This window comes from Lepisosteus oculatus, chromosome 13 (assembly GCF_040954835.1).
Source record: "Lepisosteus oculatus isolate fLepOcu1 chromosome 13, fLepOcu1.hap2, whole genome shotgun sequence".
In the NCBI taxonomy this organism is placed as follows: Eukaryota; Metazoa; Chordata; class Actinopteri; order Semionotiformes; family Lepisosteidae; genus Lepisosteus; species Lepisosteus oculatus.
In genome coordinates, this window is record NC_090708.1 from 20,225,160 (window position 1) to 20,241,531 (window position 16,372).

Sequence of the window (16,372 nt, forward strand, 5' to 3'; positions counted from 1 at the left end):
TAGCAGCCCAGGTCCAGAATTGAAGCCTATGTCCCAGTGCTGCCAGACACCAATGCTAATGCCAGCACACCACCCAAAAGCAGGTTTATGATACTGAAAAATGTTCATATCGAAATATCTACTCACCCGGTGTACCCATGTCTCCTTTTGGGCCAGCACTATCAAACAATACTGGAGGTCCTGGGGGCCCGGGGTCACCTTGATCACCCGCATCCCCTTGTTCACCTTGGCATCCTTTTGGTCCATCCTGCCCCTGGTCACCTGAGGAAAATTAAAGCAAGCAGCTGAATACAACATTCAAAATATTAAAAAGCAGAATCTCCATGGAACTGACAACCCTGCGGTTGATGTGCCAATGCTTTAACAATAATTTATGGAATACAAACATTACGTTTCTTTACCAATGCAGCCCGGTTTGCCTGCAAGACCACAAGTTCCATTTGGGCCTACTTGCCCCATGGGGCCCTGGGCTCCGGGTTCTCCCTCTGGACCTAAAAATGAGGGAAAAATTGCAGGAGCAGGTAAGAAATTGCTTTCTGTCAAAGGTGGCTATAAAATGTCAAATATGTTGATGTCATAACAAAGTTGATTTGTAGACGACGTTTGAAGAGCAGGATGAATAATTCAGGAACATATCACCACTAGAAGAACTAAGCCACAATAAAATGAGAACCAACAAGTACTGAATAGAAGCTATCTGTCCTCTGTTAAAATTCCAGGTCTAATTCTGAGTTTTGAGATGGGTGTCATTTCATGCAGTGGATACCAGTAGAGTCAGGTCTGTCAAACAACTTCGTCCTATAGCAGATAAACATGAATTAAAGATTAAATACAATGAAGGAGGAGAATCTTCCTTAAAGGTGGCCAGGCTTATCAAAACAGCAGAAAAGAACTTCTTATGTGTCAATTCTTAATATAGCTCACGTCTAAAAATCCATACTAGTGGACAAGAAAAAAAAAAGGCTTTTACAAGATTGCTAAATTTTTTAGGACGTTTTCTATGTGTATTTTATAAGAGAATATAATATGTTAGATGGCCATGGTTACTTACTATAAAGTTTTGGATTTCAGGGGGGATCTTCTAATTCGATGACATTCTTTGTGTCTTTGTTTGAACTATCCGACATTAGTGTCACACAACATCAGGAGAAGGTACAGTATTAGCATTTCAGGAGATAAAGTGATGATGGCACAAGCATAACTCTTCATATTTTCCTGTACCAATGGCACAGTACCATGGTCTAGCAAGCACTAATACTTTGAAATGGTGCATGGGCAGTACAAGTAAGGTCTAATGAAGGGAGCATTCTTAAAGTCATATACTGTATAAATAATTAAGCAGGGTTGCAAGCTTTTTTACAATTTATTCAACTGAGATAGAAATAAAAAGATACCCACTAGCTACAATGTAGACCTACTTTATGGTTTGTTATATTCTATAATTCATGGGTGCTGAACTATAAAGATTAAGCCTGAAGTTCCACCCAAAGAAGAGCATGCACTGTGTCTTCTACTGGCACCCAGTTATTACAGTATGAAGGCACAGATTTTGTGATATGTGATAATATTGTCAAGTGTGTTAAACACGGCTATCAAACAGCATCATAAAATGGTAGAGGGGAAAGAATATCAGAATAAAAATAAAACTTAAATAAAGCTGCTACAGTATATACAACAAATTAAAGTAGATTATTTCTTGCATTTTCACTCCCTTTTAGACTTTAAGAGAAAATAATGGGAAGGGAGATGACACAATGGGATGCTGTGTGTTGTTTGTTAGGCACTTCCACTGGTACCAGAAGTGCATAAACTCTGGTAAACGTCCTCTGTTTGTGAGAGGATAAGAAGTTGCATTCTGACATGTCTACTTAAACTACAAGAGACAATGGTCTTTGTCCTCATATTCACATGTTAAAGGATATTTGTACTAAGAGAAATGCACCTTGCTGTTCCAGCTTAAATGTTTTAGCTTTAATGTGACTAACAATGTTTCTTGGTCCAGCGATTAAATAATGTGAATTACCTCTCATCCCTGGCAAACCATCCAGACCTTTAAACCCTCTGTGCCCAGGCAGTCCTGGGCAACCTGGAAGCCCTCTGGGCCCTGGAAGTCCATTGAGTCCAGGCAATCCCAGGAGCCCGACTCCTGGCCTGCCTTTCTCCCCTGTAATTCCTGTCTGTCCTTGAGCACCTGGAATAGCAACAGTAACATGTCACAAATGGCCCGAAAGTAGCTTGATATAAAAACAGTCAGTGAAATTCTGAAGGGGTGCTGCCACATGTCAGAAGCAAATGAGTGCCGTTTACATACCTGGGAAGCCAGGGGCCCCATCTGGCCCAGGAGAGCCTGGATTGCCTGGAGATCCAGCACGACATACCCCCATGGGCCCCTCTTCACCAGGTCTTCCTCCACAACCTTTGTTCCCTAAAAAGGAGAGACATCATAATGTGTAGTGTATAGTGTATGTGTGAATATATTTTTATTATTCATTCAAATAACATATTTCTAAGATGCCTTGAGTATAACACATAGAGTAAGCAGCCAGATAGCAGGAACAAGTGTTCTTGAGTATCAAGACATTAGTCATAGAACCAAGGTCAGAGAAGAAGGAGCATTACTGAATATGTACCTCATCCTCTTATCTACCTGAGAAACATAACATTACTTATACTATTATACTTATTACTTATATGTAAGACTCAGATGATTTGTATTCTGCAGTAGTCTCCTGCTCTTGCTCCAACACCTTGTAAAAGTTTTAGGTTTGAAGACAATTCAACTGGGTAATACTCTTTCAAATTCAAGCCAGGAAGGTGAAAGCTAATTGTGCTCACCATGCAGTTGAGCTGCAGTTCATCAATCCCAACATACTTTTTTTGTTTTTTATGCCTCTCAGGAGGTTCACACACCACTGAAGAGCCTTCAGCATCATATCTTGTTCTTAAGGACCAATGTAGACCATTTGCAAGCGTCACAGAAAGATCTACCTTTCTCTCCTAGAGAGCCGGCCTGCCCTGGGTATCCACGCGATCCAGGTTCTCCAGGCAGTCCAGCATCACCCGCAGGACCTGGAGGCCCACTGTCCCCTGGATGTCCTGGTCTGCCTTCTCGCCCTGGAGGACCATAGGCGGGATCACCCTATACATGCACAGTATAAATAAAAACCCTAATGTCACCTCGTTTAGTTACTTTTTGGATGCCAGCAGCTGAGGGACCTCAATCCTACAGTAGGTACTGTATCCAACAGTGAAAACAGACAAAACATTTAAGTGTTTGTAATTGAAGGGGAACTCCAGTCCCAATTTCTCCAGACACACATAGACACTCACAGCAGAGCCAATTTTCCCAGAAGCCACTGCTATGTCTTTAGACTGTGAGAGGAAACTAAAAGGGGCAGAAATACTAACCCCTGCACCACTGTGCTGCCTTCATTAGTTCAATTCTAAAGTGTAAATGCCTGTGCAATAAATTCTCAGACATTAAAAACACAAGAAATGAGTAATGGAACCAACAGTACTTGATGGTTACTCTGTGTTAGTATATGGAGGAAGACTTATATCTGCAGGTGCCTCTGTCTTTACGGTCCAGCTTGCATCACTGAGAAGGACAATCCTATTGGTTTTGTCTGACCTTTGGCCCTGGTGTGCCGGGGATTCCTGGAGTTCCTTGTCTTCCTGGAGGACCTGTTGTTGGAGAGCCTTTGCGTCCATGCTGTCCTTTCAATCCTAGTAAAATCAGACCAGTTTTTGATTTACATACAGTACAGTATTACAAACCTGTGCAGAATCGGTTTCTGCTACAACACCACAGGGTGTGGCCTTTGTAATAGTTGTTACTTGAGTAAAAAAAGGTCTCTTTACTGACTGGTCACATTCACTGTGAAAAAATGCAGGAGCAAGAAAAGATTAGTGCTTTAGGCATCGAGTTCCCTTTCTGATGAGGAGCAGCAAGAATCTCAAAAGACTGACTACTATTTGACTTGAACTTTATAAGATTGTAGAAAAAGCAGCTCCCTTTTAATGTATTAATTTGAATACAGTATTTTCATTCTTACCTTTAATACCCTGAAGGCCAGAAGGTCCCACTGATGCTTCACCTTTTTTGCCTTTAGGGCCAGATTTACCAGGTTCACCTTTAAGACCCATTGATCCAGGATCTCCTATAATTTCAAATACCAAATGCATTTAATAAGTACCCACGGGCATACATTTGTCTATGTTTAATTTTACCTGTATACAATTTAATCCTAATAATATAAACTGAGGGTAAATTTTCTCTTTGCATTTCCTGATATGATACAGTATGCATTAAATAATGCTTAAAGAGAAACATAATTCAGTCTTGATAAAGTGTTCTTACAGAGCATACTTTCTTGTTTTCACTCTGAACATTCTTTTTATTTCATTACAATGATAGGATTAAAATTTAGAGTACTTGCTAAAATAAGCAGATGGATACATACTGTATAGTCACAGTGGACCAACGTATCTGGGGAGCATCAGATTAGTTACTGTGTCTCAAGATTTATTCATAACTCCATTGAAACATACGTTTCATTGGAATATAAAACATTGTATGGCAGAATGAGTTATGGATAGGATAATTTGTTGTGCTTCAAAAGGTCTAATAAGGTTATACTGTAATCATAATAGTCTTACACAGATCTATGTCATTTATAGTCAATTATTGAATTCTAGAAAACAAAAGGGTCACATTTCACTTAGTATTCCATTAAATAAGGTCAGAGAGCCAGTTCAAGCTTGACTATAATGGACATTCTAGCATGACAGCAATACAAAGCACACTTCCAAATCAACAAAGGAATGGTTAACTGCACACAAAATAAACATTCTTTATGGGCCATCTCATTCTTTAAACCTCAACTTAATTGATTTTAGAATTTAACTACAAAATATTATCCATATACTGTATAAATCTTTCTGTTATATATTTGTTACTTCTGTTATGTTAGGATATTAATACATTTGGAAGGCACTGTAAAAAATTGACAGCTTGTTTAGTAACATTGTAATTGAGCTTAGAACTTCCAGGTTTCTGTACAGTTCCACTTATCTAAATAAAAATAAGCTTAACAATAGTACTTGCATTGTTCACATCGTAAAGGTCAATATTGTTTAAAATTCATAAATGAATGCTGCACATTGATTTGTGATGTCCATACAATAAATTGATTATAGTGAATAGTTAAAAAAATATTCAAAAACTAAACACAACCTTTCAAAATATTTCCCCAACAGAAAATAAATCTAAAGGATATTACAACACACCCATTTATGGATGTCTAAGTCAGTTCTCTTCTCCTAAAGTACATTTGACCAAATTCACTTTCATGACTCCTGGGTGTTGATATAGAAGGATTCAATAATTACTGATACAGTACCATTTTTAGTAGTACTTACAAAATATTTGTTAATTCCCTCCATGTCTCTTTCATGCCTTACAATCTCTAGGTAGAATGTATGGCTATTTTTAAACCTTGACTTTAAGGCATCATGTCCTTTGCCTGTACGAAGCTAAGTACACTGATGAACCCTTGAAAAGCTCCAGTGCCAGAACAGATCCACAGGCTGTTTTGTATGATTTCAAGGCCTCAGGCTCAAGAAAGCGGAATTCTACAATGACTTACCACGCGGACCTGGAAACCCGCTTTCTCCACGAACACCCCTTTCCCCAGGTTCCCCCGGGTTCAATCCAGCACCTGCTGGATCCCCTTTCTCTCCTGGGAATAAAATATATTACCAGACATTCAAGGTGTGTAACAATGCACAGTGTAGCTTCATATTCTGTGGACTCTGATCCTGAATCTGATCTATAGATATAACAGGATGAAATCTCAGTGGCCAAAACATAAAAACACCCAGCCCTTAACCTTCAGAAGCTGCAGGAGCACCTTAAGTAGGATGTGATACACATTTCACACGGTTTTGAAATGCACATTTACAGGTTACGTTCTTATAGTATAATAACTTCCAATAGAGGCTCTGATGAGGATATTGGTGTGAGGGAGTGAACTGCACATCCCAACAGTTTTAAGTAGGATTGAAATCTGGGATTTTGTTTTCCCGGCAAAGGAAGGTGATGGATTCCTGCCTCATGCTTTACAAGCCAACCATGCATTGCCTGTCTTGGAGTCCGTCAAATAAACAGGGGAGCTACAGGTTTGGTCAGTGTGCAGCATCGCCATTCAACACATTCAACATTTTTTAATGACACTATTCTGGATCAAACCTTTATCTTTCCAATCACTGATGATCAGAAGTGTCTAAATGCCCCTTGCATTCCTCAGTGAGGACCAGCCACATTCAGTTACCTACCTGGATCTCCAGGACTCCCTATCGGACCGGGCTCTCCAAGGTTGCCTTTGGGTCCCACTGCTCCTGGTAGTCCAATGGCCATTTCGCCACTCTCCCCTGGCCGTCCAGGGGAACCCCGGAGCCCACTGATTCCAGGGGGACCATGTTCTCCTTTCGGGCCATAAGGCCCCTGCAAACAACAAAGAGGTAAAGAAGCTAAATAATGATGAAAAATACATTAAACACAGTCTGATGTGTGAACTTATGAAGTATTGATAAATGTCTTTCAGCTTCTGGAAAAAAAAACAAACAAATTTCCAAATATTACATAAAAACCATCTCTCATGCTGTGTAACATAACACTAACCTGCCCAGGGACAGTTGTGTCAATCCAATAACAGGTCTTTTAACAGGATTCTCTCTAAACCCACTCTTTCAGGAGCTAGCTTTTAAAACCATTCCAGGAAAATACATTTGTCTGTCCTCTTCTGTGAGTAAAATCCTAGACCAGAAATGGTCGCTACAGTAATCCACACTGGGAATGAAGGAGAATGCGACAGTGGAAGAACTGACCGGATCTCCTATCGGACCCGGGTCACCAGGGAGTCCAGGGTATCCGGATCTTCCCTGGATTCCTTCCTCTCCAGGGTCACCAGGAATCCCACAGTCTCCCGTATCCCCTCTTTCGCAGGTCTCTTCAGAGTGGCCCTGGTCTCCCTTAGGTCCTTGCAGTCCCTTTTCTCCTGTTGGTCCTACAGGACCCTGGAAAAGGGACAGAATGAGTCACAGCAGCAGATAGGCAGTGGCATGAGCAATAGTTACACCTGTGAGGTTGTAGGTCAAATCCTGGATGTGACCCTACCCTTATACCCCAATGCAAGGTATGCAGAACAAAATTTGTTTAAAAAATCACAAAACAGTGCATCTTTTCATCATTCTTTAGTTAACTTCAAATAGGTAGCTGGGTCATCATGTGTACGCTTCAGGAAAAGGTAAAGGTTTGTTCCATGATGAAAGAACAAAAAAGGAGGGACTTCTTCGGGTGTCATGTGGAGAAGCTCACCTGAAGAAGGTTCCACAGCCGTAACATTGTGTCTCGTTTCTTTTCCTTTCAGCATGGCATAAACCTGTACCTGATCATTCTTACATCTGAGAAAAACATACAGTATTCACACTGCTGGCCTACTATAGCCACAGGGTGTACAGATCAAAATAGCTTAATTTGGCTAGACAACAGAAATTTGAAAGAACAGGTCAGATCCAAACATGTCTTTTTTAACACTGTCATGCACCAGTTTAAAAGAATCAATTAAATTAATAGATAGAGAGATCCTGGAGTGTTCAAATAACGTTTTTACTTCTGGGTAAACTTGATCAATAGTGAAAGGGTAAGGGTTCAAAACATCTAGCTTTAAAGCTTTGTATTGTATATAAACAATACAATATAACAATACAATTTTAAGCATAAAAACCTGAACTTTAATTCAGCGATCCTTATCTATTCTGTGACTGATCATTTATAAAGTATAAACACCAAAGTCACACTGACAAGTACAGTATACCACATAGCAATGCACTTTGAAACAGCTACTGTACGTTACCTGCAGACCTATGATAAGACATAATTAAAAAAGAGAAAAATTCGGAATAACTTCTACATAGAAAATTTCTTACGAAGGGCTCAGCCTGTAAAGGCAGTCACAATAAATGAAGAATTATTGCTACTTGTAATATTTTAGAAGCCTGTTTATTACAAGGTTTTAAAATTTCTAATTTCCTTGTAAATCCCACGTGAAGCCATTGTGCTCTAAATGCTTTTAAACTTATTTTAGTACATTTAATTTAACAATTAGTACAGTTAGTAACTTTACCTGGGGTCCTTGAGGACCTGCTGTTCCTGGTAAACCCTTTGAGCCTTTAGGCCCTGGCTTGCCTTGTTTTCCTGGTATAAGAGGACAGCTCAGTTATGGCCTTTAATCATCTATAATCATTATAGAAATGCCATTTATAGCAGGTATACAAGGTAAGGTATAGTATATTTGTTGTCTTAAGCAACAGTGCTGGACAGCTACTGGACCACCAATATCATTTACAGCAGCTAGTTGGCTTTCTTAGGAAATCTCCATTTATAGTATTGAACAGGCCCAGCCCTGGTTTGCTTCTGAGACTTGACAACTCAGGGTTGAATCTTTAAAGATGTGGGTAATAATCATCAAGGAAGTTAGAGTATGTAGTTTACAAAGGTTATCAGATTTGGTCCATTTTAATGATGAGATTTTAATTGAAAAGTCCTTAAATTGTAACATTTATTGAACTGCTAATGGCTTTGACTAGAGTTCTCACTCGAAGTGTGGCAAAATGTTTTATTATTCAACAAGTGTCTTGCTTCTTTTGCATTAAAATTGTGTTCCCTCAATTACCTTTTGAGATTACCTTTACCTAATCTTTTGAGTTTGTGGCCTGAGCTTTTATAGTACAGTACATCAGATTGTATTTATGTAGGGTCCTTGTACAGTACATAACAAATTTGTATTCACATTTTGATTAGAATATGATCACATTTGAGCCTGAATATTCAAATTACAGTATAATCATAGATTTTAAAATCAGCCCTTCACCTTGAGGTCCAGGAAGTCCCCTTAGACCTGGAATACCTGGGCTGGGTGAGATATCACAAAACATGCATGTGTTTCCCTTTTCACCTGGGGAAAAAAAATCAACAGTGATACAATTTCAGAAAACTGAAATCCACGAATATTTTTCTAAGACTATCAGGCATTTGACACAACATATTCTCATTTGGTTTGGTGTTGTTACAGATTAAATATCCATCCATTTTCTAACCACTTGTTCCAATTTTCACTCGAGGCAGAATACACCCTGGACTGGACACAAGTCCATCGCTGGGCACAAACACAGACACAGCAGGGGCAACCTTCCCAGAAGCCAATCAACATACCAGTATGTCTTTGAACAGTGGGAGAAAAACCTTGTAAACATGGGGAGAAGATACAAACTCCACACAGACAGCACCCCTCAATTGGTCTCGAATTGTTCCCAATTGATCCCATCCCCATTTGATGCTGTGAGGCAGTAAAGATAACCACTTTCCTGCCCACAAATTAAATGCCAATTATCCTTATTCTCTGTAAACCATATCATATGTGCCCCTACTTCTCTGTGTAGTAGGTAATTTACTATTAAAGCAAACCAAACCTGGGAGACCAGGTTCCCCTTCTGCTCCAGGATCTCCAACGATTCCGGGATTTCCTGGATGTCCTGTCTGACCTCGTGGCACCTGAAGTCCATCTGAACCCTGCCTAGCACTGACTGAAAGAGGAAGAATATCTTAAAACAGGACCCGGATTTAAGGAGAAATAAAAGGACATCTATCGTCGGAGCCAGTGTACAGTAGATGAATCATCCTTACCTATGGCTGCTCCTTGAAAATCAGGGAAACTTTCAGTCAAAACAGTAAGAAGAGTTTTAGTAAGTGTTATTGATGTTTAATTTTAATTAAGCTGGGTTTTGTGCTAAGTTGGAAAACCCTGAAGGTATTTCTGAGCCTTGTATCGGTTAAAGCCACGTGTGCAACATGTATCCAAGATGTCTTTTTTACATTCTGTTTTGTCAATGTATGCTGTGAAGAAACTGTTTTCGGTCCATCTGAATTCAACTACTGCAATCCCTCTACTTGCACATTGGGCACAAAATACCTTATAAAATCCCCAAATAAAAAACACTTGCTTGAGTACTGACTAGGTCTCGTTCTACCAACCAAACAAGCTCTGTTTTCAAATCCTTGTACTGGCTTGTTGAATTTACATATAGATTTTAAAATACCGCTCTAAATGAAAGAAAAGCTCTTTATCCTATGCTTCTGATATCCTGACATAACTCTAGCTCCACTTTCTGGTACTCTAGTGATGCTCTCCTGCTGGTCCCATTCGCAGGCCTGTAAACTGTACTGTAGCCTTCTGTGTTCCAAGGCTGTGGACCACCCTTCCCTAACAGATTGACCTGTTTTTAATCTCCCCTTAAAACATAATTGGTTCGTCTTGCATTTCTATAGGTTTTATTATGTTAACTGTTTATCGCATGTTGCATTTTTCTGATTTTTCCATGAGGTACAGTCCTACTGGTTACCCCCATAGGTTATATTTAACGAGAACTCTTAACTGAAACCAGCTGCATTGGATTCTTAAAACCTTATGCAAATGTCTGCACCTATTCTCTCTCCTAGGTTCTTATATCGCCCTCTAGTGGATGAAACCAACACAGACATTTCTGTAACAGCTTCCCTTTTACAGTACTTTACTAAAAATATTATCACTGCCACCACTATTTACTGGGTTGCAGATCAAACCTCTGCCAATTTAAGGTCACATCTATAACTTTACAGTCCTAAGTAATCATATGACATACCGCTTGCTGGACCATTTCCTCTACTTTGGACTGATCATTCCTATGATTGATTTATAATTATCTTGCTGTGTTTAAAATGAGTGTAGGTGAGCAATTACCTAGACACTTGTGATGATACGGTGGAGGTCCTGGGTCACCTGGAGGGCCTTCAGGTCCTTGGGGCCCATCAGGACCAGGAGGACCCAAGACCGGGGACCCTGCATCACCCTTGTCTCCTTTGGCACCTTTCAAGCCATGGGGTCCAGGTGGCCCTTGTAGACCTGGTTCTGAGGGCCCTGAAACAGCAGAAAAGTGTCAGTCTGTCGATCTGTTTATAACAGCTAAGCTTTTGTGAAGGAAATGTGTGACATTTCAGTCAATGACAGCGTTTACCTTGTGGTCCCGGGGGCCCAGGAAACCCTACATGTCCTGCAAAACACAATATAATGTGTTTTTTTCATGTTATATTTACAGTAGATCTTTGCTTTTTTTGCTAAAAATAAGAAAAATGTAGGGCTAAAATATAAGATCACAAATATAAGTCACAATGATAAGACAAAAGTTATTTCAGAAATCTCCAGAGCGAAAATAATTAACAGGGAGCATGATGGAATATCACTGCCACCGTACCTCCCAGCTCTGGAGTCCTGGGTTAGATGCCTTTGGAGTGGAATTTGCAGATGTCTGTGTAAGTCTCTATGTCAAAAGCTTTTTTGCAAAACCTTCCCTGCTGCTTTAATTTGCTACTGGTCTTTTTGTTTAAGTCATTGTTCCGTGTGTAAATCCATGCCCTTTTTGTACTTTTAATCTTGAGCTTTTACAGTAGATCTTTACCTCTAGAGCCAGGATCCCCTTTCAGACCGGGACGGCCTGGATCACCACGGTCACCTTGCTCAGGGAAGCCATTTTGGATGAACTTTTCCGTGAAAAGCAGAATCAGGTATATGGTTAAGAACTTCTTGCTTGCACATAAGGAGGACAGTGCCTTCATACGCCTAAATTCAGTGCCTAAATAGTTGGTTGATAGATTATATCATCTCCCCTGATCACTCCGATCAGTTTAGATTATTCAAAGTCTGTGGAAAAATTAAGTTTTTTGCTGTTGGAACTAACTAGTACCAATTCAATCTAGTCCCGAAGGACCAAATACAAGATGATCCTCAGTTAGTGCACTTCTTTTGTTTGTTGGCATGTAACTATTATAATGTATTTGCAAGGAAGAGAGGGCAGTGTTTACTATCACATTACAACATCATTGTTCCAATTCATTTCATTGCAATACAAACGCACAATTACTAATTATGAATTAAGTGTTGCGGCAATAAAAAAATTAAGGACTGATTTTACACAAACTTAATTGAACAACCCTTGACATAAAACATAATGTTGCAATATCATATAAATCTGGCACTGTATTTATTTATTTGTCTGTGCTTATGTCACTGAGAAGGCAAATCTGAAAGTTAAAATGTCTAGGTTTAAAATGTTCAGAAATGCAGTGCCAGTCCTTTCCCCTATTCCCCGAGCATAAATGAAATGATGACAGTTCTATAAAAAAATACAGTATAATACATGAGATAAAGATGTTGTAGCACAGTATGGTACAACCAGAAGTTACTACAAATAACATAACAGCCAACAGACCTTTACTCTTTAACCCTTCAGTGCATCGAACAAACATTTACGACAGCATCTTTCAGTGTGTAAGAAAAATATAGCATGTTTTATACTGTATATATTGTGTTTTCAGGAGACCTCTGCTAGATAAAATATTTTATCCATACAGATGTGTTATAAGCTTCACAAACAGACCTTCAAATAAGAATGCAGCTAAAATACAACCAGAAAGACAATACACACACCTTCAAAGACATAATGGATATTTAATACAAATTAATACTATATGACTACTGTATGTTAGCTACAGTTGGACAGCACTTACTGTACATTCATTTTCTCCCTTTTTATACAGATGCTTGAAGTGCTGAATATATGCTGTATTTTTACACGGATGTTATAAAAAAGCCTACTCACTTTACCAGGCAGACCAGGAGGGCCATAATCACCTTTTTCACCCTAAAAGGAATTCATGTTGGATTATAAAACCAAGTACAATTCAGGGATTGAGTGAATAAAGCAATGACAATAAAAAAAAAAATCAATAGAAAAATTTACTTTTTGGCCAGGATCCCCAGGAGGTCCTTCAAAACCCAGATCACCTTTTAACCCCTAGAAAAGACAAGACATGATACTACTAAACACAATTCATTAGCTCTAATATAATTAGCTTTGATTTATTGGCTTTCAAGGAGCTTAATGGCCTTATCTGGCCAGAAGACATGCAATGTACCCACCTCTAGTAGGCAACAGTGTTGTACAGTAGCTATAGTAGATCAGAAAATGCCTTTTATGTTCTATACAACAAACCGAACAGTTCACAGCTGCTAGGCAAGAATCACAAGTAGGCAAACAAGCTATATGCCACACAGCCCCACACACACTTTCCAGACACACGTAAGGATGTGATAAGCATAATTAAGTGGTTGATTATAATGACATTAAAAAGAGACAGGAGCGTGTCAGATCCAGGAGTTACACCTATCAATTCTATTTTTCTATTTTTTTTTAGCAATTTTGAAATTTTTTAGAAAGGCTGAAACTCTTATGGACAAATCAAAAACATACAGTCAGAGAGGAAAGAAAATAGGTGACATTTTCCATTGCTTTAGTTCCAGTTGGAACAACGACTGTAAGCATTATGCCTTTTATTATCACGATTGTGGGGGATGTTGGTTGTATTATTATAAAACGACTGAGTGCCACCTGCCAGTCAGTTTCCAGATGTGGCAGGTGAATCTGATGATATTAGAAACAGACCAGTGAGAAAAGGTTTCCTCAATGCCACTTAGCCAAGAACAAAGCCCTGGCCATGGCACAGAGAGGAGTGCACAGGAAACTTAAACAAATACTGCAATGGTATTTTTCATTAAAAAAACGTGAAGGATATATGGTTACCATTTGGCCTGGGATACCAATGTCTCCCTCTTTTCCAAGCTTCCCCTGAAAAGAAAATATCCATCAACAAAAATCTCTCTATAGCGTGGATCTACAGTATAACATGATTAAAGAAAACTCTGCAACAGTTTCATTACAGTTCAGAGCAGAGCTTGACTAACAAATCAATGATTAATATCTATACATGTCTGTGGTTTTATTTATTAGGGACTATTGAGCTCCTAGTGATCCTACAGATCAGAAGAGGCAATAATGCAACAACATTATAATGTTATAAAAAACAGGTAAGTTCATGCATCATGACTGTGATGCAAAGTCAAAAACATATGTTCTCTTTTCTTGGGATATTTTAAAATATTTATGTTTAAGACATGACTGACTAAAACATGAGTCTGTTCTGACAACAAAACCATGAGCCACACACTGAGTATGGTGTAAACAGGGACAGAGCTGCTCATTGGGAGTGAGACTATGCTGAGCTGGGTACTAGCAATTGTACCTCAGATCCAGGATTTCCTCGGTCTCCCTTCTCACCCCTGGGACCCACACACCCACGATCTCCCTGTAAAAAGAAAGAAATCGAAAGTGCTTATGGACAAATTAGAAAACATGAAATAATATGTTGATACTATTTTAGAAAGTATTAGTTGATATCATTATAAGAACACCATTTATTCAGAAAATCCATGCAATGATATAATCAATGAGTAGCAACTCGAATGTGATATGTGCTTACAGGGGAACCTTGACATCCAGGATCGCCTCTGTCACCCGGCTCCCCCTGAGTAGGAAATCCAGAGGAATGATTGGACACCAACAACACCAATAAGAACAAGAATAAATAGCATCCTATAATAATGACAACTTGAGGTACAAAATGAAAGGTTAACATTACAGAAAGTAGGACACATTGCCTAAGCAAGTGCGAGACTCAATTCAATTCAACTTTATTGTCATTAAACTTACACAGGTGCATAGTATAATGAAAAGTGTTTCTCATTAGTCACTCAGGTGCAGTATATAAATAGGACAGAAGATAAGACAATAGACAGTAACACAATAGAAATAACAGTAACATGTAATAACATAACATAAATAACATGTAATCAAGTAATCAAAACTGTGCAAAATTCCACAAACAGTGAAAATATAACAGGACAAAAACAGTGCAAGGTAATTCTTGGAACAGTGCAAAAATAGTATGGTTAATTAATATTAAATATTATTATGACCGGTACAGTTTTACTGGGCTATCGAGGGGACAGTACAATTTCAGCTTACATGTGTGTGTAGTGGTGTACAGTAGGAGTACAGTCATTGTGGATACAGGAAGACATTAGGAGAGATCATATTATGGTGGGAGGGAGTGGGGGCATCACCAACTTGACAGCTCTGGGGAAGAAGCTATTTTGGAGTCTAGTTGTGTGCGACTGGAGTGACCATCTGCCAGATGGTAGGGGAATAAACAAGTTATGACTGGGGTGAGTGGGGTCAGACATAATTTTGGTGGCTTTTTTCAGACTCCTGGTGTTGTATATTTCCTGGATGGATGGTAAGGCACTGCCGATGATGTGTTGGGCAGTTTTGACCACCCGCTGTAGTGCCTTATGGTCAGATGCGGTGCAGTTGCCGTACCAGACTGTGATGCAGCTGGTCAGTATGCTCTCCACCGTACATCTGTAGAAGTTGGTGAGGGTCAGGGGATGTAGGTGTATTTTCTTCAGCCTTCTCAGGAAGTACAGCCGCTGTTGTGCCTTTTTGATGAGACTGGAGGTGTTCAGTGTCCATGTAAGGTCCTTAGAGATGTGAACGCCTAGGAATTCCCACTAACAGATGCTTCCATTAACTCCATGTGATTCTAAAGTGTATTGGGCAATTTTCCACTAAGAGGGCTGCAGTGTCTGAGGGAAGCTCCGTTCAGGTATTGCAATGCCTGTGATCTAATCATACACAGTCAGAAGAAGTCCAATCGTCTTTTTATGTTTCTTTTGAAGAACTAATTCTGAGTAGCAGCGGCCAAAAAGGCAAACTTTTGTCAGCAACAGAACCTTTAGAAGATTTGTCTGCTAAAGATTCAGTGGTTGAACTGCATTTAGCAATGTATTTTGCACTCAGTCCTGCTGTATGGCTATCCTCCAAAGCCCAGTATCTTCCAGAGCACAGGCAATCCTACATTGTAACATGACTGTTGAAGGTAAAATTCAACAATCAGTTTGAGCGCAGACACAGAAATCTGTTCTGTGATAGCTACTGATATATATAGTAAGTGAAAGAATTAAATAATGCAGTTATACCTCTATGTTCTATACTCAGAACATACAGTATACAGTGCTCAAATTAGATTAGACAAACAAATGTGTTAGACTAATCACTTAAAATGATGCAAATTAGATGTAACTGGAAGTACCTACTGTACATAACTGTTATTAAGTTATGATTCCAGACTGCACCATCGTGTCACCCATACTCTATAGTGTCAAAAAAACACAAAAGTCTACAAATCCTCCTAAAATAATTACAAATCGAAAACAGATAATAATTGACTGGATAGTATTCACCACCCTTGAGTCAATATTTAGTAGAGGAACCTTTGGCAGAAATTACAGCCATGAGCCTTTTTGTATAATTCTCTACCAGA

The 16,372-nt window shown here is 39.2% G+C and overlaps 1 protein-coding gene across 1 annotated transcript in view; it reads right to left on the minus strand.

Moving 5' to 3' along the window:
• Positions 1–16,372, minus strand: part of col4a3 (collagen, type IV, alpha 3) — a 64,809-nt gene that overhangs the window by 18,408 nt on the left and 30,029 nt on the right. The window contains exons 15-35 of the mRNA XM_015361485.2: positions 14,471–14,515; positions 14,234–14,296; positions 13,735–13,779; positions 12,895–12,948; positions 12,754–12,795; positions 11,554–11,635; positions 11,113–11,148; positions 10,839–11,015; positions 9,532–9,645; positions 8,934–9,017; positions 8,187–8,257; positions 6,889–7,077; positions 6,337–6,505; positions 5,649–5,741; positions 4,056–4,160; positions 3,632–3,726; positions 2,989–3,139; positions 2,312–2,425; positions 2,024–2,191; positions 402–491; positions 127–261 (exon numbers count right to left, since the gene is read on the minus strand). Of these exons, the coding sequence (XP_015216971.2) occupies positions 127–261; positions 402–491; positions 2,024–2,191; positions 2,312–2,425; positions 2,989–3,139; positions 3,632–3,726; positions 4,056–4,160; positions 5,649–5,741; positions 6,337–6,505; positions 6,889–7,077; positions 8,187–8,257; positions 8,934–9,017; positions 9,532–9,645; positions 10,839–11,015; positions 11,113–11,148; positions 11,554–11,635; positions 12,754–12,795; positions 12,895–12,948; positions 13,735–13,779; positions 14,234–14,296; positions 14,471–14,515 (2,122 nt within the window). The remainder of the gene's footprint in view (positions 1–126; positions 262–401; positions 492–2,023; positions 2,192–2,311; positions 2,426–2,988; positions 3,140–3,631; positions 3,727–4,055; positions 4,161–5,648; positions 5,742–6,336; positions 6,506–6,888; positions 7,078–8,186; positions 8,258–8,933; positions 9,018–9,531; positions 9,646–10,838; positions 11,016–11,112; positions 11,149–11,553; positions 11,636–12,753; positions 12,796–12,894; positions 12,949–13,734; positions 13,780–14,233; positions 14,297–14,470; positions 14,516–16,372) is intronic.